Here is a 16,862-nt window from a genome sequence, read left to right on the forward strand (position 1 = left end):
AGTTGATTGTAATTTATTTTTTTTCTTTTGCTTTATTTTAGAACCCGAAGATATTAACACCCTCCACGGCACTTATCAATATTTGAAAAGCACAGGCCAGGTAAGTCCATGCTCTTTTTTTGTTTTTTTTTTTTGCCATTCAAATTCATTAAAATGCGTAGTATTCAGCATTCGCATAAATCATCAGCACCACTTGCCAACAAAGTGGACGCCAAAAAACACAAATCATTCATATGCATAGTATGTGCTGCATCCTGCTTGCATGCCTTTTGGAATGAGCATCATTCATCGAACATGGCGAAAATATTGAAAATATTCTAACGCTGGCTCTTATCTATCAACCTAACTATTCCCCGTGGCTATCTATCATTTCACCTGGTTGGGGTCCATCCAACTAAGCCCCAGGCACATTGGCAGCAACAGCTGTTGTTAATGTGCTAAATGCAGCAGAGTACGCATATGCCTGCCTTACGAAGCCACTTTCAACGGATATAAAATGATAGATAAATGCCAGCGATTTGGAAATGTGGCCGCCGAACTATTCTATTTTTCCTCCATCATTGTACATCGTATATTAGATATTCATTATACTGGTGATTGATATGCATTTGATTGGTAATCATGATTAGTTTTCAATTGCATGTATGCATTTCGAAAGAGTAAAACATAACCTAGAAAAAAAAACTATTACATACATTTCTTTTGTAGCTTCTGTGAAAAAAACATTTGGAAAAAAATAACGCCCTATTCCTATCCACCTCATTACACTATCCTTCATTACACTATCCTTCTTCCTTAAACACAATCATAAACAACATGTAGACTACACCCAGCCACACAACCACACATAATTGGGGAAGCATACATACCCATACTGTCCCACTCTATCTCTCCTCCTGCTGCTCCAATTAGAATCTAGTTCTCTTAGAGCAAGCTTAAGACATTCCTCATCATTTTTTGCTGCAAAGCTAATGCCACTATCTCTCCATTCTATGTGCCCTATCTCTTTTGCAAAAACTCTCAACCTATCCTTTAACTATCCTATCCCTATCCTCTCCTCCTATCCTATCCCTTTTTGGCTAGGTTAAAATTGAATCCCAGGATAACTAACCACCTGAGGAAATTCAAACATTAAAATAGAATGAAAAAGTTATAGGTCCTCGAAAAAATCACAAAACAACTTATTAGGCACCCCCAGGGCAAAATTTTAATAGGATAAACCCCAAAAATATATCCTAACAATGTACACTTTATCTTCCAAATTCCTTACATATCTACTCCCTGCAAAAAATCCTTCATCCCAGCTAATACAATACAAGGGCGTACAAAATTTTTTGAACAAATTAGACACGTTTAAATTTTCACACGTAGGCTTGTGAGAAATTCTCAATAATGATAATCAAATTTGACATATGTTTCTGTATATCGAACGAAACTCGAACGAACAAAATATATTGCTTACGAAACGAACGAAGAAGCTTTCTTTCATTCGATGTTGTGAAACAAGCATTCTCACGCACACCATCTTATGTGTTTTTTGTATAGATTAAGCTTGTACAATTATTATTAAGCTCTTTTATTTGCGAAGAGCTTTTAAGCTTCAAAAAAGTGTATAACAAAAGAAATATAGAAATATATGACAATTCTTCAATTACTCAGAGGTAAGTAAAATTTTCGAAGCGATCAAATATTAAAGTTAAATATAAGTATGTTCCAATTTTTTTTTTTTTTTTTTGAGAACTTTTCTGCAAATATTTTGTGTTATTCGTTGCACTCCTCGTTTACATCTTTTTTTTTCTAATTTTATATCTGTATATTGGGTTTCCACTAGAAAGTCCGCTTGAAATAATTTAAGAAAATCGCCTGAGAACCTACAAACCAGAAATGAATTATATTATATGTTTGATATTACGAATACACTCACTCTATCAGTCATGTCACAGAAACGAATTCCGATCGAAAGTAGAAGTGATTTCGTATTTAGCTTCTCCCGAAACAGAAAAACGAAAATTTTTTTCGGAATGAAACCACTTTTGTTTTTGCAAGTGGAATTGTATTTTTTGGAAACATTTCACTTCAAAAAACTTAAAAATATTGTTTTATTAACAAAATCAAATTTAATTTCATTATTTTTATGATTTTATTTCCACTATTTCTCAATTAACAAAACCAATTATTTACAATGTATTGCCACATATTTTTTTCGTGAGAACATTTGTAAAAACTAAACAATCTGGCATTACGAATGATAATTTACAGCAAAGATAACAAAGGAAAGTTATTTTTCAATGTTATGATGATTCCTTTGCGCCTCAATTACAGACACAATAGAAAAATTTAAATTTCAATAAAAATTAACTTTCTTTTCGCACATAAACCTAACTTAAAATTAATGTCCGTAAATTCCGTTATCCAGTAATTGGCTTCTATCATGGCACAATAATACAACGGCAAAAACAGCTGATTACCACATTAGGTGTCAAAATGCATTATTGTGAATAAAATTACATACAAAAGGTAAACAAACAATTCACAGTAATGCGATATTTTGACGTTTTGTCTGGTAAATTGACCAATTATTGTTATCGATGTAACACCTTCTTATTCCGCCATGGCTTCTATACAAGAAGGTTAGAGCACATCTTATTATAAAGGCTTCAATGCAAACGAAGTTCATCGCATTGTATATGTTCCCGTTTGCAATCTAGTTCCTGAATCGGATCGATCTTTCTAATTCCTTTTCCCAAAAGGAACTAGTTCCTTAATATAGTTCCATAGTTCCGAGAGCGATATAGTTCAATGAATCTTTCTCTTTCATCGTTCTTTCTATTTCCTTCGTTCCAAATAGTTCCGAGAGCGATATAGTTCAATGGATCTTTCTCTTTCGTCGTACTTTTTATTAACTTCGTTCCAAATGGTTCCGAGAGTGAAGTAGTTAAACGAATATTTCTCTTTCTTTTTGTTTTCTTCTTGGTGGATGTGATTTGCGTTTATTTAAGAATGTAGCCGCATCTGAATGATGAAGGAACCGAGCGTGAAAGATTGAAGTAAGTGTGGAATTAAATTAAAATAATAAATTATACAAATGAAATGAATTATATGCACGATTGGAACTATAGGAACTATATAAATGCATGAGTGGCGAAAGAATAAGCGTTGATGGGTCGGATTACTTGCTTGTAGATAACCACCATAACTTCCTACGATAATCCTTCTCGCAAAGAGAATAGCCTTGGAATTAGAGTTGGCAAACTATCGATGGAAATATCGATATTATCGATACTTAATTTTTTACGCCAATATCGACGAATAGTTTTTTACATCGATACTATCGGCCATTTTGACATCACTAAAGAAAAGAATATAAGCAATAGCCAGAAATTTTTACACCCTCAGCCTTTAGGCTGACGAGGGCATATACACTTTGATACGACCAAAAATGTACCTCATCGAAATAAAAGTTTTAAACCTCAAGTATTTTTGGACGAAATTCGTTTCGGAATATTTGGAGTCGATTTAGCATTTAGAGTCCGTCCGTCTGACAGACAGACTGTCTGGCTGGTGATTACAATAACTCTCAAATGGATGGAGCGATTTGAACCAAATTTTGCATTTGGTAATATTTTGCCCAAACTGAGTTTAAGTTCGAATATGAGCCACATCGGTCCAATTCTTCGAGTACCTACCCCACAAAAGTTCAAAATTTTTCTATAAAATTCTGTTAACGATAACTATCGAAGAGATCAATCGATTTGTTTCCAACTTTGCACATCGTATTATTCCTTCCAGATATAGATCGACTTCGAATATGGATTATCACGGCTTACTCCTTCGGGTAGCTCCCACAGAAAATTCGGAACATGTGAAGTTTAAGAGCTCCTCTCGGATCGTGTCGAAATTATTTTCTGCATTTTTTTATAAACGTCTTCTAAATCACCGCGATCGTAGTTTTTCGAAATTTCTTTCACCGAACAACGCGGGATCCGACGAGAAAACCCCCATTTTTTGCGCCAAGTGTTCATGCAATATCAAATGTTAGTTGGTGGAATAAATTCCCAAGGATGCCTTTATCTCACGGTACATAACATGGTGATCATGCACTATCCGTTCACGCACGGCCTAATTTTTTTTGACGACCCTCAGGAACTTCGTTTTTTTATTTTTGCGAATGTCAGCCACGATTGAGTTCATTAAACCAGTTTTTCATAGTGTTATAAAATGTTGCAATGGTATGCACACCCGCCTTGCACCGTGCCGCCGTAGTGCAATGGTTTGCACATCCGCCTTGTACGCTAAAGGTCGTAGGTTCGATTCCCAGGCCACACAACATCAAATTTTCAACGGTGGCAAAATACCCTCAGTGATGTTTGCGACATTTCCAGAGTATTTCAGCCTTGTAAAACTTCTCTACAAGTGGTGTCTTAAGACACGCCATTCGGACACGGCAATAAACAGTATGTCCCATATCATTGAGCTAATATGAATCGGGGTGCACTCATTGATATGAGAGAAGTCTCCCTTGTCCCATCTGGGATGTTTGTGGAACAATTATATTATTATAGGATGGTTCTTTATTGACATACAAAGATTTAATTTGATCGAAACACTCTTGCCGCGATTATCCACGTCGAAAGTTGTGAAAAATTATCGGACGAAAATGTTCACAAGTAAATTCCACTTTTTTTCCAAAGTGATTTTTTCAAGTCACTGTAAACAACATGGTCGTATGTCAAACTGTCCTGAGTACGCTCAGACTAAAAATTGTTAGACTTTCCTAAAAATTGTCAAATGAGGACTGGCGACACTGCGTGTTGCTTAGGCCCCAAACTTTTCAATTCGCCTCGTATTTCACTGACGTGCGAAATGTAAACAAAACACATTTGTCGGCAATTTTGGATTCTAAATAAATAGGAGTAGTAAATCTACGATAGTATCGATTTTATCGATATTTTGAAACGGAAATATCGAAAAAATCGAATGGGGCCGATATCGATAGTTTGCCAGCTCTACTTGGAATGCAAAAATCATCTTCTTTGCCTTTCGTGATATATGATAGCAAGGTACTTCATAGAGTTGTGTAGTTCCGGAACGAACTAGTTCCAAGGAACTATTCCGGACAAGGAACTATTGGAACTATATCCGGCTCTTTCATTTATATAGTTCCTTTAGTTCATATAGTTCCAGCCGTGCATATAATTCCTTTCATTTATATAATTCATTTTCTTTCTTCGATCTTTCACGTTTGGTTCCTTCATCATTCAGATGCGGCCACATTGTTAAATAAATGTAAATTACATCCTCGTTACATTGCTGCAATTTATTTATTTTTGTGTCAATTCATCCACCAAAAAATGAAAACAAAAAGAAAGAGAAAGATGCGTTAAACTACTTCATTCTCGGAACTATTTGGAATTAAGGAAATAAAAAGAACGAGGAACGAGAAAGATGCATTGAACTATAACGGTCCCGGAACTATTTGGAATGAAGGAAATAAAAAGAACATGGAACGAGAAAGATGCATTGAACTATATCGCTCTCGGAACTATTTGGAACTATGGAACTATATTAAGGAACTAGGTCCTTTTGGCAAAAGGAACTAGAAAGATCGATCCGCTCCAGGAACTATATTGCCCAACTCTAGTACTTCATCATACCCGATATTCCGATGATGCTGCTTCCAATTTTGACAGTTAGGATATATCTTTTGAAGGATTTTGCAGTGGATTTTGGTTTGCTCTTGAGCACCACTGACGTGCATTTTCCAACATTGAGGTTAAGAACCTATTTGGTAAAATGTTGTGGAATGTAGATGTAGATATTTAGCCTTCTCTCCACAGTATGTGCAAATTGGCCTCGTAGTGCTATAATATATAATTGTTCCACAAACATCCTAGGTGGGACAAGGAAATCTGAACTGACAGTATTCCTCATCTACCTATGACTCAATTGCAGCGGACTAGAAGAAATCGTTCAAAAAAACTTTCCAAAGAACGACAAATGGAAATAGGTCTATAGCTTCCACAAAGGTGAGCGTCATATCCAGCTTTCGGTATTGGAGACACAAGTGGTTCCTTGCAAAACGAACAAAAATAGTCGATGTTTAGGCAATGGTTGAAGAGGATGTTGATGTTGCCAATATCACATGCCTTCTTGGACGACCTTTTTGCTTTTGCTGATCCGACCACCAAACGGTGTCAAATGATTTGAGAAAGTCAAAGCCAACAGTTATCGTTTCCTTTTTATCTTTAAAGCCATCTGAGAAGGTGGCGGACTGTCCTGCTCTGAACCGAACTGACAATTCGTCAGTATTCTTCCTCTATCGGAAACTACATTAGAAGAAATCGTTCAACTAATTCCCCAAAGGGATAAAAAATATAAATTGGCCTTCCACATAGGCGAGCATCAGACCAAGGCTTTCGAATTGGAACAAGTACTTCTTTCCAAGCCGAAGGAAAGTAGCCGATTTTTAGAAATGGTTGAAGAGGATGCGCTGGATCTTGTCATATGTCATATGATTTCTTTGACGACGTTTTTGCTATTGCTAATCCGACCATGTCTGGACAGATCAACGAATCTTCTCTATCTCTCTCTATCTTTGAATTTGCTCACCATTTTTCGTTAGTAATCTATCAACACGATCTCTAACTACTTGACTCCTGGAACACCTTTGATTTGACAGACTATATATTGCCCAGTATAGCTTTCTCATATTGTTCTGGTTAGCTGTTTCAGCTGTTGTTTTTCCCAGATCTTCAAGGAACTTCCTTTAATGTTTTCTTTTTCTTCACTTGATTTGCTAGTTGTTGTTACTGCTCTCTTGTGATATTGTCTTTTCTTTAAGAAGTTAAGTTCCAAGTGTCGTCAGATATCACAATTTTCTCTGTTTTTGGGTTTAATAAATCCCACGATTTACTAAAACCCACATTCTGTCAATGCACTCTAATGAACAACGGAAAGCGTTGCCATCTCAAACGAAATGTATAGAGTACGTTCAGTGCATGTCTCATTAGGCGTTTCCTACTTCCCACTTATACCCTAGACAGACTGCAGCGTTAATTTGCATTAAGATCTGCATTTAATTTTTGCCTGACAGACGACAGTTTCTGCATTTACGAAACAGCTGATTGCTGGTAGACAACTGTTTTGTTGTTTTTTGCCCTGCAATTTGTTATTTTTCTTGTGTCTCAGAGCTTGAATATGCTCTCTCTCCTACATGCATATGGGTTCTCTTTTACGGTATTGCCATATTGAAATACCTAAATTCACTTTAAATTAAGTTTGATTTTGTGCATTAAGAATGTGGATAGTGCACGAATGAATTTGAATTAAGTCAGTTAATGCAAATTAAAGCTGCCGTCTGTCTAGGGCAATGATGAACGCGAAGAGATCATTTGTATGGTGAATCGTACGAAAACGTAAAGGCGAGTGCTCATCTTGTTCATCTATGGTCTGGGGTATAAAACCCACATTCTGTCAATGCACTCTAATGAACAACGGAAAGCGTTGCCATCTCAAACGAAATGTATGGAGTACGTTCAGTGAATGTCTCGTTAGGCATTTTCTACTTCCCACCTATACCCTAGACAGCCGGCAACGTTAATTTGCAGTAAGATGTGCATTTCATTTTACCCTGACAGACGGCAGTTTCTGCATTTATGAGTCAGCTGTACATGTATTTTGTTGTTGTTTGCACTGCAAATTTTTGGTTGCACTACTTTATCATTTTACTCTGCCATATCCATTCCTGGTTACTCAATGCAAGTCAATCAGTATTGCCATATTAAAATTAGTAAATGCAGTTTAAATTCAGTTCGATTTTGTGCATTAAGATTGTGGATAATGCACGAATTAACTTGAATTAAGAGAGTTATTGCAAATTAACGCTGCCTAGGGTATCAAATTGAAATGTTTCTGTTTCAATACTGTATGCAAAATATTTTTGAATTAGAGTCACTAGAATTGTATTGCTGTTAACATTCAATAAATATTCAATCAGAAGATTGTCTATGTGTATTTCATTTCTATTCCCCGTTCCTGGATCTCAGGTGATTTCTCTAAAATCTTTCAAGCGGAAAGAAGTAGGTACCTATTGTTCTCATTAAAATTGGTGCACTTCATGTGAATCCCACATCCCGTATCCTTCTCCCACTCCACTCCCAAAAATCCCACAAAATTATCCACGTTTTTTAACAAAAAAAAAAAAACAAATTTGGCTATTTACCCAACTCAATTTTAACCTCACCAAATACCCCCTTTTTGCGAATAGTTAGCCGATTTGACACCGGATAAATTGAATAACACCAACAATGCAGAAATCGATTTGTTATTTTTTAATCGTGTACCCAAAGTGGGTAGCCAAACAATGATGGAGTTACTAAAAGTATTGGCCAAGCGTAATGACTTTAAAGCAACCCGTGACAAAGCAGGCAACACCGAGACGATAATGTTAACACCCAGCTATGAAGAGAATTTGATTGAAGAAATCCTAAATTTGGATCAACCGGCAAGCTATTCAAAACATGTTGCCTATATTGATTTTGAAGAACTCGATTATCCTGAACCGATTTACATGAATTTGGTACGCAATCCAATTGAACGTATTATTTCATGGTTTTATTATATTCGTGCACCATGGTATATTGCTGAACGTAAAAAGACTTTCCCCAAACAATATGAGTTGCCCAGTATTCAATGGTTGAAAAAAGATTTTTCCGAATGTGTTTTAAATCAAGATCCAGAATGTGTTTATGTGCGTAATGAACGTCGCGGTTTGGGTGATCATCGCAGGCAAACGTTGTTCTTTTGTGGTCAAGACGCCGAAACATGCATGTGAGTAGATGGACGTAGATCATCATCAATGGAAATTTGTAATTGACTGAAATTTTTTTGTCTTGCTTATTTAAAGGCCCTTCGATAACTATCAAGCCATGCAACGGGCGAAGCATCATGTTGAAACGAAATATGCTGTTGTGGGTTCCTGGGAGGATACAAATGTAACGCTGACCGTTTTAGAACATTATATACCACGTTTCTTTACCGGTGCCGCCGAGGAATATTATAGTAGGTTTTGTCGATTTGCAAAATGTTGATTTAGGTTTTAATATTGTTCCATATTTCCACTTACAGAACATGCCAATTTACGTAAAACAAATCGTAACTCATTCCGTCCTCCTGTTTCGGAAGAAGCTCGCCGAATGTTGAGCAGAAATATGACACATGAAATAGAATTCTATCATTTCTGTAAACAACGTCTCTATAAGCAGTATATTGCAATTTATTTAGCCCATAAATCCAAAGATGGTGCACAACATTTAAATATTTTCGATTAGAAGTTTAATATTTTAGTGAATAAAAATCATAGCCATAACTTTTTTTAAAATAAATTTACTTAATTTTTTAACTACAATTACTTTGATTTATTATTTTGAAATTGGTTTAAGCGATCTATAAAATCAAATAACTTTTGAGAATTTGAAAATTTCCGAAATCTGTTTACATGAAAGAGAATCGGTCATGATTTAGAATACGTATAATCTAAAAATGATTTAGGTTGCGTATTCCTTTAAATTTTTTATTTAATCAGAAGCCTATTTCGATATCTTCAACAAAAATATTTAGTATTTTAATTTTGACAATAATTAAGTATATACTCGTAAGTTGAGTATTCAACTTACAAAGCTTTTAATTTCTCTTCTGTAGTGGAATTCTGTAACTCATTTGTTGCGTTACCGACAAAAATCAGGAACATTAAAACGTAAAATTATAAATGAAAAGTATCAATAAAAGTTGACAGCAATGTTGCGCTCGGTAGCATTGGTTGTTAACTTACCACAAATTTTCTTTTATTACCCAAATTATAGCCATTTTAATTTACCGATATTTGTCGGTAACTCGAAAAATGAGTTACAGAATTCCACTACTGATATTAATCTAATGTTGATTTTTGAAAGAAAGCAGAGTACTGTTTCTACTCCGTTCTTACCCATAAACTCAACAATTTCTCAGGAAATATTTCATCGTCTTTCGCTCGCTAAAGCTCTAAAGTATTTAAGTATCTGGAATGCGACTTATACAAATAATTATGAAAAATGTAAAAAGCTGGTTAAAATGTAAATTGATATTCAACAAAGCAGCGAGTAAAAATCTTGTGTGCTTAAAAAGCTTCAAAGGTGCTCCAACGCCAATTACCTTTTAATTTAAATATAACGAAATATTAATCTAAATTAAGTGAATATAAATATAAGCTTGTCTTTTTCTGTGTACGCGTATATTAGGGCGATTCAAAAAAAAAAAAAAATAGATTGGAACTCCTACACCCTAAATGTTTTCCATTTGACCCAAACTTATATTATGGCGATCGTTGACGTTAACCCGTTCCACCGGAGCGATCTTTGTTTCCATAGTAATTTGTATGGGGCCAAAGGTGGATTTTCCCGAAAATTTCTGTTAAGGCCGCAATTATTGTCCAATCGATGAAAAAACTTGACTAATTCATTGTTGTGGCTAAAATCCGATCCGATTTTCACAATTTTTTGTAGGATTGGTTTTTTTAAGCACAACAATGAATTGGTAAAGTTTTTTCATCGATTAGACTTGTAATGCACTCATTCTATAAGCATTAGTTTTAAGATAAGCCTTAAACGCATTTTACACTTACACTTAAAACAGGTTTGCGTCATTTATTTGACAAATATTGTATGGAATTGACAACTTAAATGATGCATGTTTTATAAAACATGTTAAGTGTAAAATGGGTTTTAAAAATCTTAGAATAGAATTAAAAAACTTTTTTTCTTTTAGATAAAGCTCAACATTGCTTAAAGTTTGCATAAGAAAATATCATATGATTTTCATATGTAGACATATAGCTCTATTAACATTAACGAAATCCAGTGTTGTCTGTTAAGATACAATTTTGATAATATTTTTTACTAAGAAATCTTTTTGACAAAAACTTGCATCAGAAACCGCTAAAGTTTGTGATCCTTATTAGCTACTGAAGCATTGCCATCTTAAAAAATTTTGTGGAGTGCGTTTAGTGATGACTTAATTAAAAAATTAGCTAAATTTGTCTCTAATGCCTGATTTAGACCACTCATAAATCCTCCGCTGGATTTAATAAATCCAGTAAAAATCTTACGGCATTTAGATACACCTATTGGAGGATTTAAATGGCAGTCAGCTGATTTTTGTTTATGTATACATACACAACAGCAAATTATTAGCTACTGAAGCATTGCCATTTTAAATAAATTTTGTGGAGTACGTTCAGTGATGACTTAATTTACAAATGAGCTAAAGTTGTCTCTAATGCCTGATTTAGACCACTCATAAATCCTCCACTGGATTTAATAAATCCAGTACAAATCTTACGGCATTTCGATAAACCCTTTCGAAAGATTTAAATGGCAGTCAGCTGATTTTTATTTATGTATACATACACAACAGCAAACAAAAAAGTGCATTTCATACATTGTCATCGCCACTGTAGACGTTTGCGGATATCTAAACAAATATCCAAACATAAGACAAACATTCAATAACTTTTTATTTAATTATTATCTATTTTCTTCCTTAATAGTACGTTTTATAAAGCCACTGGGTTTCAAATGACTATTCCATTGTGTATACGTCAAATAAATCCTCATAAAGAAGGTTAACCCGACAAAAACCTATAATATAAACGTGCTACTAGTTTCTGTTTTTTTTTTTTTTTTTTGACGGTCAAGCGCATTTGACATTTAGCAAAATGTAAACAAACTTCACGTGAAATACTGCCAACTTTTGGTACTTTTTAGCAACATGCTGCAACAAACAGACTTGTATACGAGGATTTATGTCGGATTAAAAACAAATCCACTCAATAAGAGGATTTATTTTTGTATGGTAATCCTCCACTGGATTTAATAAATCCAGTACAAATCTCTCGGCATTTAGATGCACCTTTTGGAGGATTTAAATGGCAGTCAGCTGATTTTTGTTTATGTATACATACACAACAAAAAAGTACAATGCATTCTATTGCCATCGCCACTATAGACGTTAGAAACTTAAATATTAGGTCTGTACGACAACCCAAAAATTTGTACAAACTCGTACTAATTTTTACTGAATGCTGTTCGATAACAAAAATATCCAGTAAAAGAGAGCGAGCTTGGAGAGATTTTTGGAGAGTTCTGTGACTGAGAACTTGCAAATTTTTGCTGGGAAAATAAGTCCCGTAAAAATTTGTAAGTTTGGCCAATGTAAACAACTTGAAATCAAAGACATACATAAATACATACTCTGTTCCAGAACCTGCAAGAAGCTACTATTTTTTACTACGATAACATTTTTTCCTCTATGTTATCGGAAAAAGTAGTAAACATTAGTAGATTCTTGCAGTTCGGGAACAGACCAACAACAAGATGAGACATTTTTTTGATATCATTCTTCAGTGAATGGCTTTTGAATTTAACATAATGTTATATCACGATATGGTGATATAACATTTTTTTCTTTTATACATTTTTACGTATTTAACCGAATTTACCGATCCAATTGACATAGAATTATTCTTGAATAGATCCTTGAATTCATAAATTTCGTTTCTGATACCATTACATGAAATGTTCCTCCTTGGTGGCGATTTTGAATTAACTGCAACCTGTTAAGGGTGATGTTTCTATACAAAGTTTCGTAAACATTTTTTTGTTGCATGCATTTTGTCTAGTCTTAGTTGTATTTATGTCTTTGTTGAAATGTTAACATATTCGACCAGGAAAATTTCACATTTTTTTAGTTTCTAAAGCGATTAACAGGATTATTGCTTTAAATAAGTTAAATGCAATTTTAATATTTATGGTTTTGTTTCGTTTGGTTTAAAATATCAAAAGAAGCAAAAACAATGCAAAAATATTCAAGTTCTTATATGTCATTTAGACATGACTTCATTAGCCGGATTTAGCACATTATCAGGTTTTATTTGCTAAATCCAGCCAAAATCTACCAGATTTCCCATACAAAAATAAATCCTCGTATTGAGTGGATTTGTTTTTAATCTGGCATAAATCCTCGTATACAACTCTGTTTTTTGCAACATGTTGCTAGAAAATACAAAAAGTTGCAAGCTGGCACAAGAAACAAGGTAGACGCATCGGTGAATTGCTACACTAAAAATAATTTAAAATGTAAACATTTGTAAACAAGGGGGGAAAAATTAAATTTGTTTTGATGTACAAAGTTGATTTTAATCAACCAAGACTAATATTTACGATGTCTAAACGATAAAATAATTCATTTATTTATTTTAGATGGGCAAACTGCGATAAAAATTATTATTTATTTGCTCTTTAGTTAGCATTAGTAGCACAATGTGCTAACATTTTTAGTATTAAACAATAAATTTGTAATTTGACGTATGCTTTTACGGCCGAATTCAATTTACAAAAAATTCTTTTGATGTTTCAAATTCGATCAGATGGGCTGATGCATCTACCTTGGTAATTGTGCCATGAACAAAAATCAGCTGACTGCCATTTAAATCCTCCAAAATGTATATCTAAATGCAATAAGATTTGTACTGGATTTATTAAATCCAGTCGAGGATTTATGGCTAGTCTAAATGAGCTATTACAAAATGTTGTTTGAAAACTTTCTGCAATTTTTCTTGCTTGAGAGAGTAAAATTCACTGAGAGAAATTGCTGGAACATGCTGAGTAATTATTGCTGGGAAAGTTATCGTACGGACCTGTTTTTATTGTTTCACATTTAACAAATTCTATACAAACCGCATGTGAAATACTAGCAGCTTTAGGTACTCTTGTAGCATCACGTTGCAAAAGACAAAGTTGTATTCGAGTATTTATGCCGGATTAAAAACAAATCCACTCAGTACGTGAATTTATTTTTGTATGGTAAATCCGATAGATTATGGCCGGATTTAACAAATAAAACCTGATCATGCGCTAAATTCGGCTAATGATGTCATATCTAAATGGCCTATCAATCTTGTAGATTACGGCCGAATTTAGAAAATAAAGCCTGATAATGCGTTAAATGGCCCATAAGACCAGCTGATTTTACCCAATCCAAACCCAAACGCCAAAGTCATGGTTTGAATCTGTCAAAGTTTTTGTTATTGTTAATAAAATAAGATGCAGAATTGAACAGGCCAGAGAAACATTTTCAAAATATAAGAGAGTACTTACGAGTCATGACATTAATCTTGAAACAAAGATTCGTTTTATCAAAACATATGTCTGGTCAGTGTTATTATATGCAACGGAAGTATGGACAATTAAAAGTGCTAATATAAGAAGACTGGAAGCTTTTGAGATATGGATTTATAGAAGAGTACTCAAAATTCCCTGGACAGCCCATATGACAAATACCGATGTACTGAGAAGGATGCACTGCGAAAGAGAACTTATCTCAGTAATAAAAAGACGAAAGACTGCATACCTAGGGCATATAATGCGAAATCAAAAATATAAATTGCTACAAAATATAACCCACATAAAGATAGAAGGAAGACCTGTTAGAGGAAGAAAGGAGACAACATGGATGGATAATATTACAGAATGGAAGGGCATCCGAGATACTACAACCCTATTATCAAAGGCTAGAGATAGAAATGCGTTTGCAGACATACTAAGCAATCTTTAAACAAATATTGTATATATACGTATTTATTAAAACAAATCTATTTATAATTGTATTGGTCGCCAACATTCGGAAAACGAATTGGCAAATAAAGAAGAAGAAGAAGAATAAATTGTATGAAAACGTAAACAAACATTTTGACATCTTGAAGAGTTTTCCACCAAAAATTGAGTTGTTGTTGTGCTACTTACGTGACCTGGTAACTAGACCTTGACCCAATATGTCAAATTCATTGTCATTATGAACAAATCGTATAAAAACGTAAGCAAAAAATGTCGCAGCTTCAAGAACATTGAATTTGAATATTCATGTTGTTGGAGTTTCTGGTCCACTCTATTAATTGCACCAAAACATGGCAAAATACTTAATCTGTTCCAGAACCTGCAAAAGGCTATACATTTGACAGAAATTTTAAAAATAGCATATTCTTGCATGTTCTATAACAGATTCGTTCAGCACTTTTACTACTTCTGCAGATTAATAGAGTTCGAGAATATACTTCTTATGCCAGACTATGAAAATTTTCATTGAAAACGTTTTGCCATTTTCTTCCAAATTTTCATTGACGTCTACACACATGTATGAAATCATATGAAAATGTTCATATTTTCAATGCTTTACATTGGTTTGAGAGTTACGAATTTAAACACAAAGAATAATTTCAGATTACAGAACATCGTGTATAGAGTTTCACTCCCTTCACACCTCTTACCTATAAACTCATTTTCATGTTAATTTTCATAGTCTGGCATAAGACTACCAATTAATACAAATTATTAAAAAAGTATCCATTAACGTTAAACTGAGTTTACTTCCTCCGTCTTCCATTTCATACAAATATTGGTCCACACTAGAGTGATTTCATTGAAAAAATTGCATGAAATTATGCATCTCTAGTGGAGTAAAATCATGAAATTTATGTAGTAAGCAACTCGATCTAAGAACGCCTAATTTAATGCAATTTTTGCAATGAATTCGCTCTAGTGTGGACCAGGACTAAGCCCAACTAATTTTGATCCATCATTCAAAAGTTTTTTTTATATTGTTTACCTATCACCAGTTCAGATTTTTTCATGGACTCCAACTCCATTCCATTAATAATTTCCATCTCGTGAATTACCGCAAAATGTTCGTCACTTTAGTTTGTATTTTTTATTTTTTTAACAAAATATTATTTTTTTCTTTGAAAGAATTGCGTTTCTGCATGTAGGGGTCTACAAACTGGCTTGTAAGGGTAGGGATCTCTAAAAAACGAACGGAGTGAATTTTTCACGACTCCGCGTGGACTGCATCGAAACATATAGTGAAATAATAAAGCTGAAAACACAACCAACATTTGAGTAAAGTTTTGTGTCATTTCTGGTAGAAGAAAGAAATTTTACTGAAACGTTGGATGTGTTTTCAGCTTAACTCTATTTTGCATACTTCCCATTTTTTGCTGGGTAAAAATATCAATCCATTTAAGGTATTGTATTTCAAACAAAATTCGAAGAGTACGTTCAGTGAATGGCGTTGCCATTTTGAGTGTACGTTTATCATGATAGTGGTTCTATCTTGATTTATTAGACTGTCAGCTTATAATATTCTATAAGACCAATTAGAATTAGGTCAACATTTTTATTCAAGAAAATTATACCCAAACCATTTAATAGAGAAAGAGAATTAAATAGTAAAAAAAGAAAGGCTTTTTATGATTTTTCTACGCCAAATAAAAAAAAATCCGAATAAATCTATTGTAAAGCTCTTATTCAAAGAGAAGAGTATTTTAACACCAATATTATTCCCTTTTAGTCTGTCTTATGGCTTTCGTGTGTTTTTCCTGTACTAATAAAAATCAAATCAATGTAGTTGTTCAGTGTTCATTATTTCCAAACATTCATCTACAAAGTGGGAGTGAAAAACAATGCACGTGTCTGCCCGCAATATGTTCATGGTGAAAGGTCTGCATTTTAGAGAGACAGAGAGACGATTTGTTTACTTATACTGACATCCAAAAATCATTTTCCAACAGCATCAACCTCGACACATTGATCGTGAATTGGATGATCATGAAGGCCGAAATGCACATCAAATACAAGCTCCAAAGAATCGTTGGAGACGTCGCCAAAACCACAAGAAAAATAATCATTTGGAATTGGCATTAGCGCTAAAAAACAATGGTGGCAATGCCAAACATGATCATGACAACAAGGTAAATCATGGCCATCGTCATGGTAAAA

At 34.0% G+C, this 16,862-nt stretch overlaps 1 protein-coding gene across 3 annotated transcripts in view; it reads left to right on the forward strand.

Annotated features, from left to right (window-relative positions):
- The window catches only part of LOC141402725 (uronyl 2-sulfotransferase homolog pip-like), a 266,172-nt gene that overhangs the window by 195,971 nt on the left and 53,339 nt on the right, over positions 1-16,862 (forward strand). For all 3 annotated transcript variants that reach the window (XM_073984601.1, XM_073984600.1, XM_073984602.1), the window contains exon 3: positions 42-100. In XM_073984601.1, coding sequence (XP_073840702.1) covers positions 42-100 — 59 coding nt within the window. The remainder of the gene's footprint in view (positions 1-41; positions 101-16,862) is intronic.

This window comes from Musca autumnalis, unplaced genomic scaffold (genome assembly GCF_047663935.1).
Source record: "Musca autumnalis isolate F117 unplaced genomic scaffold, ASM4766393v1 scaffold_4, whole genome shotgun sequence".
In the NCBI taxonomy this organism is placed as follows: domain Eukaryota; kingdom Metazoa; phylum Arthropoda; class Insecta; order Diptera; family Muscidae; genus Musca; species Musca autumnalis.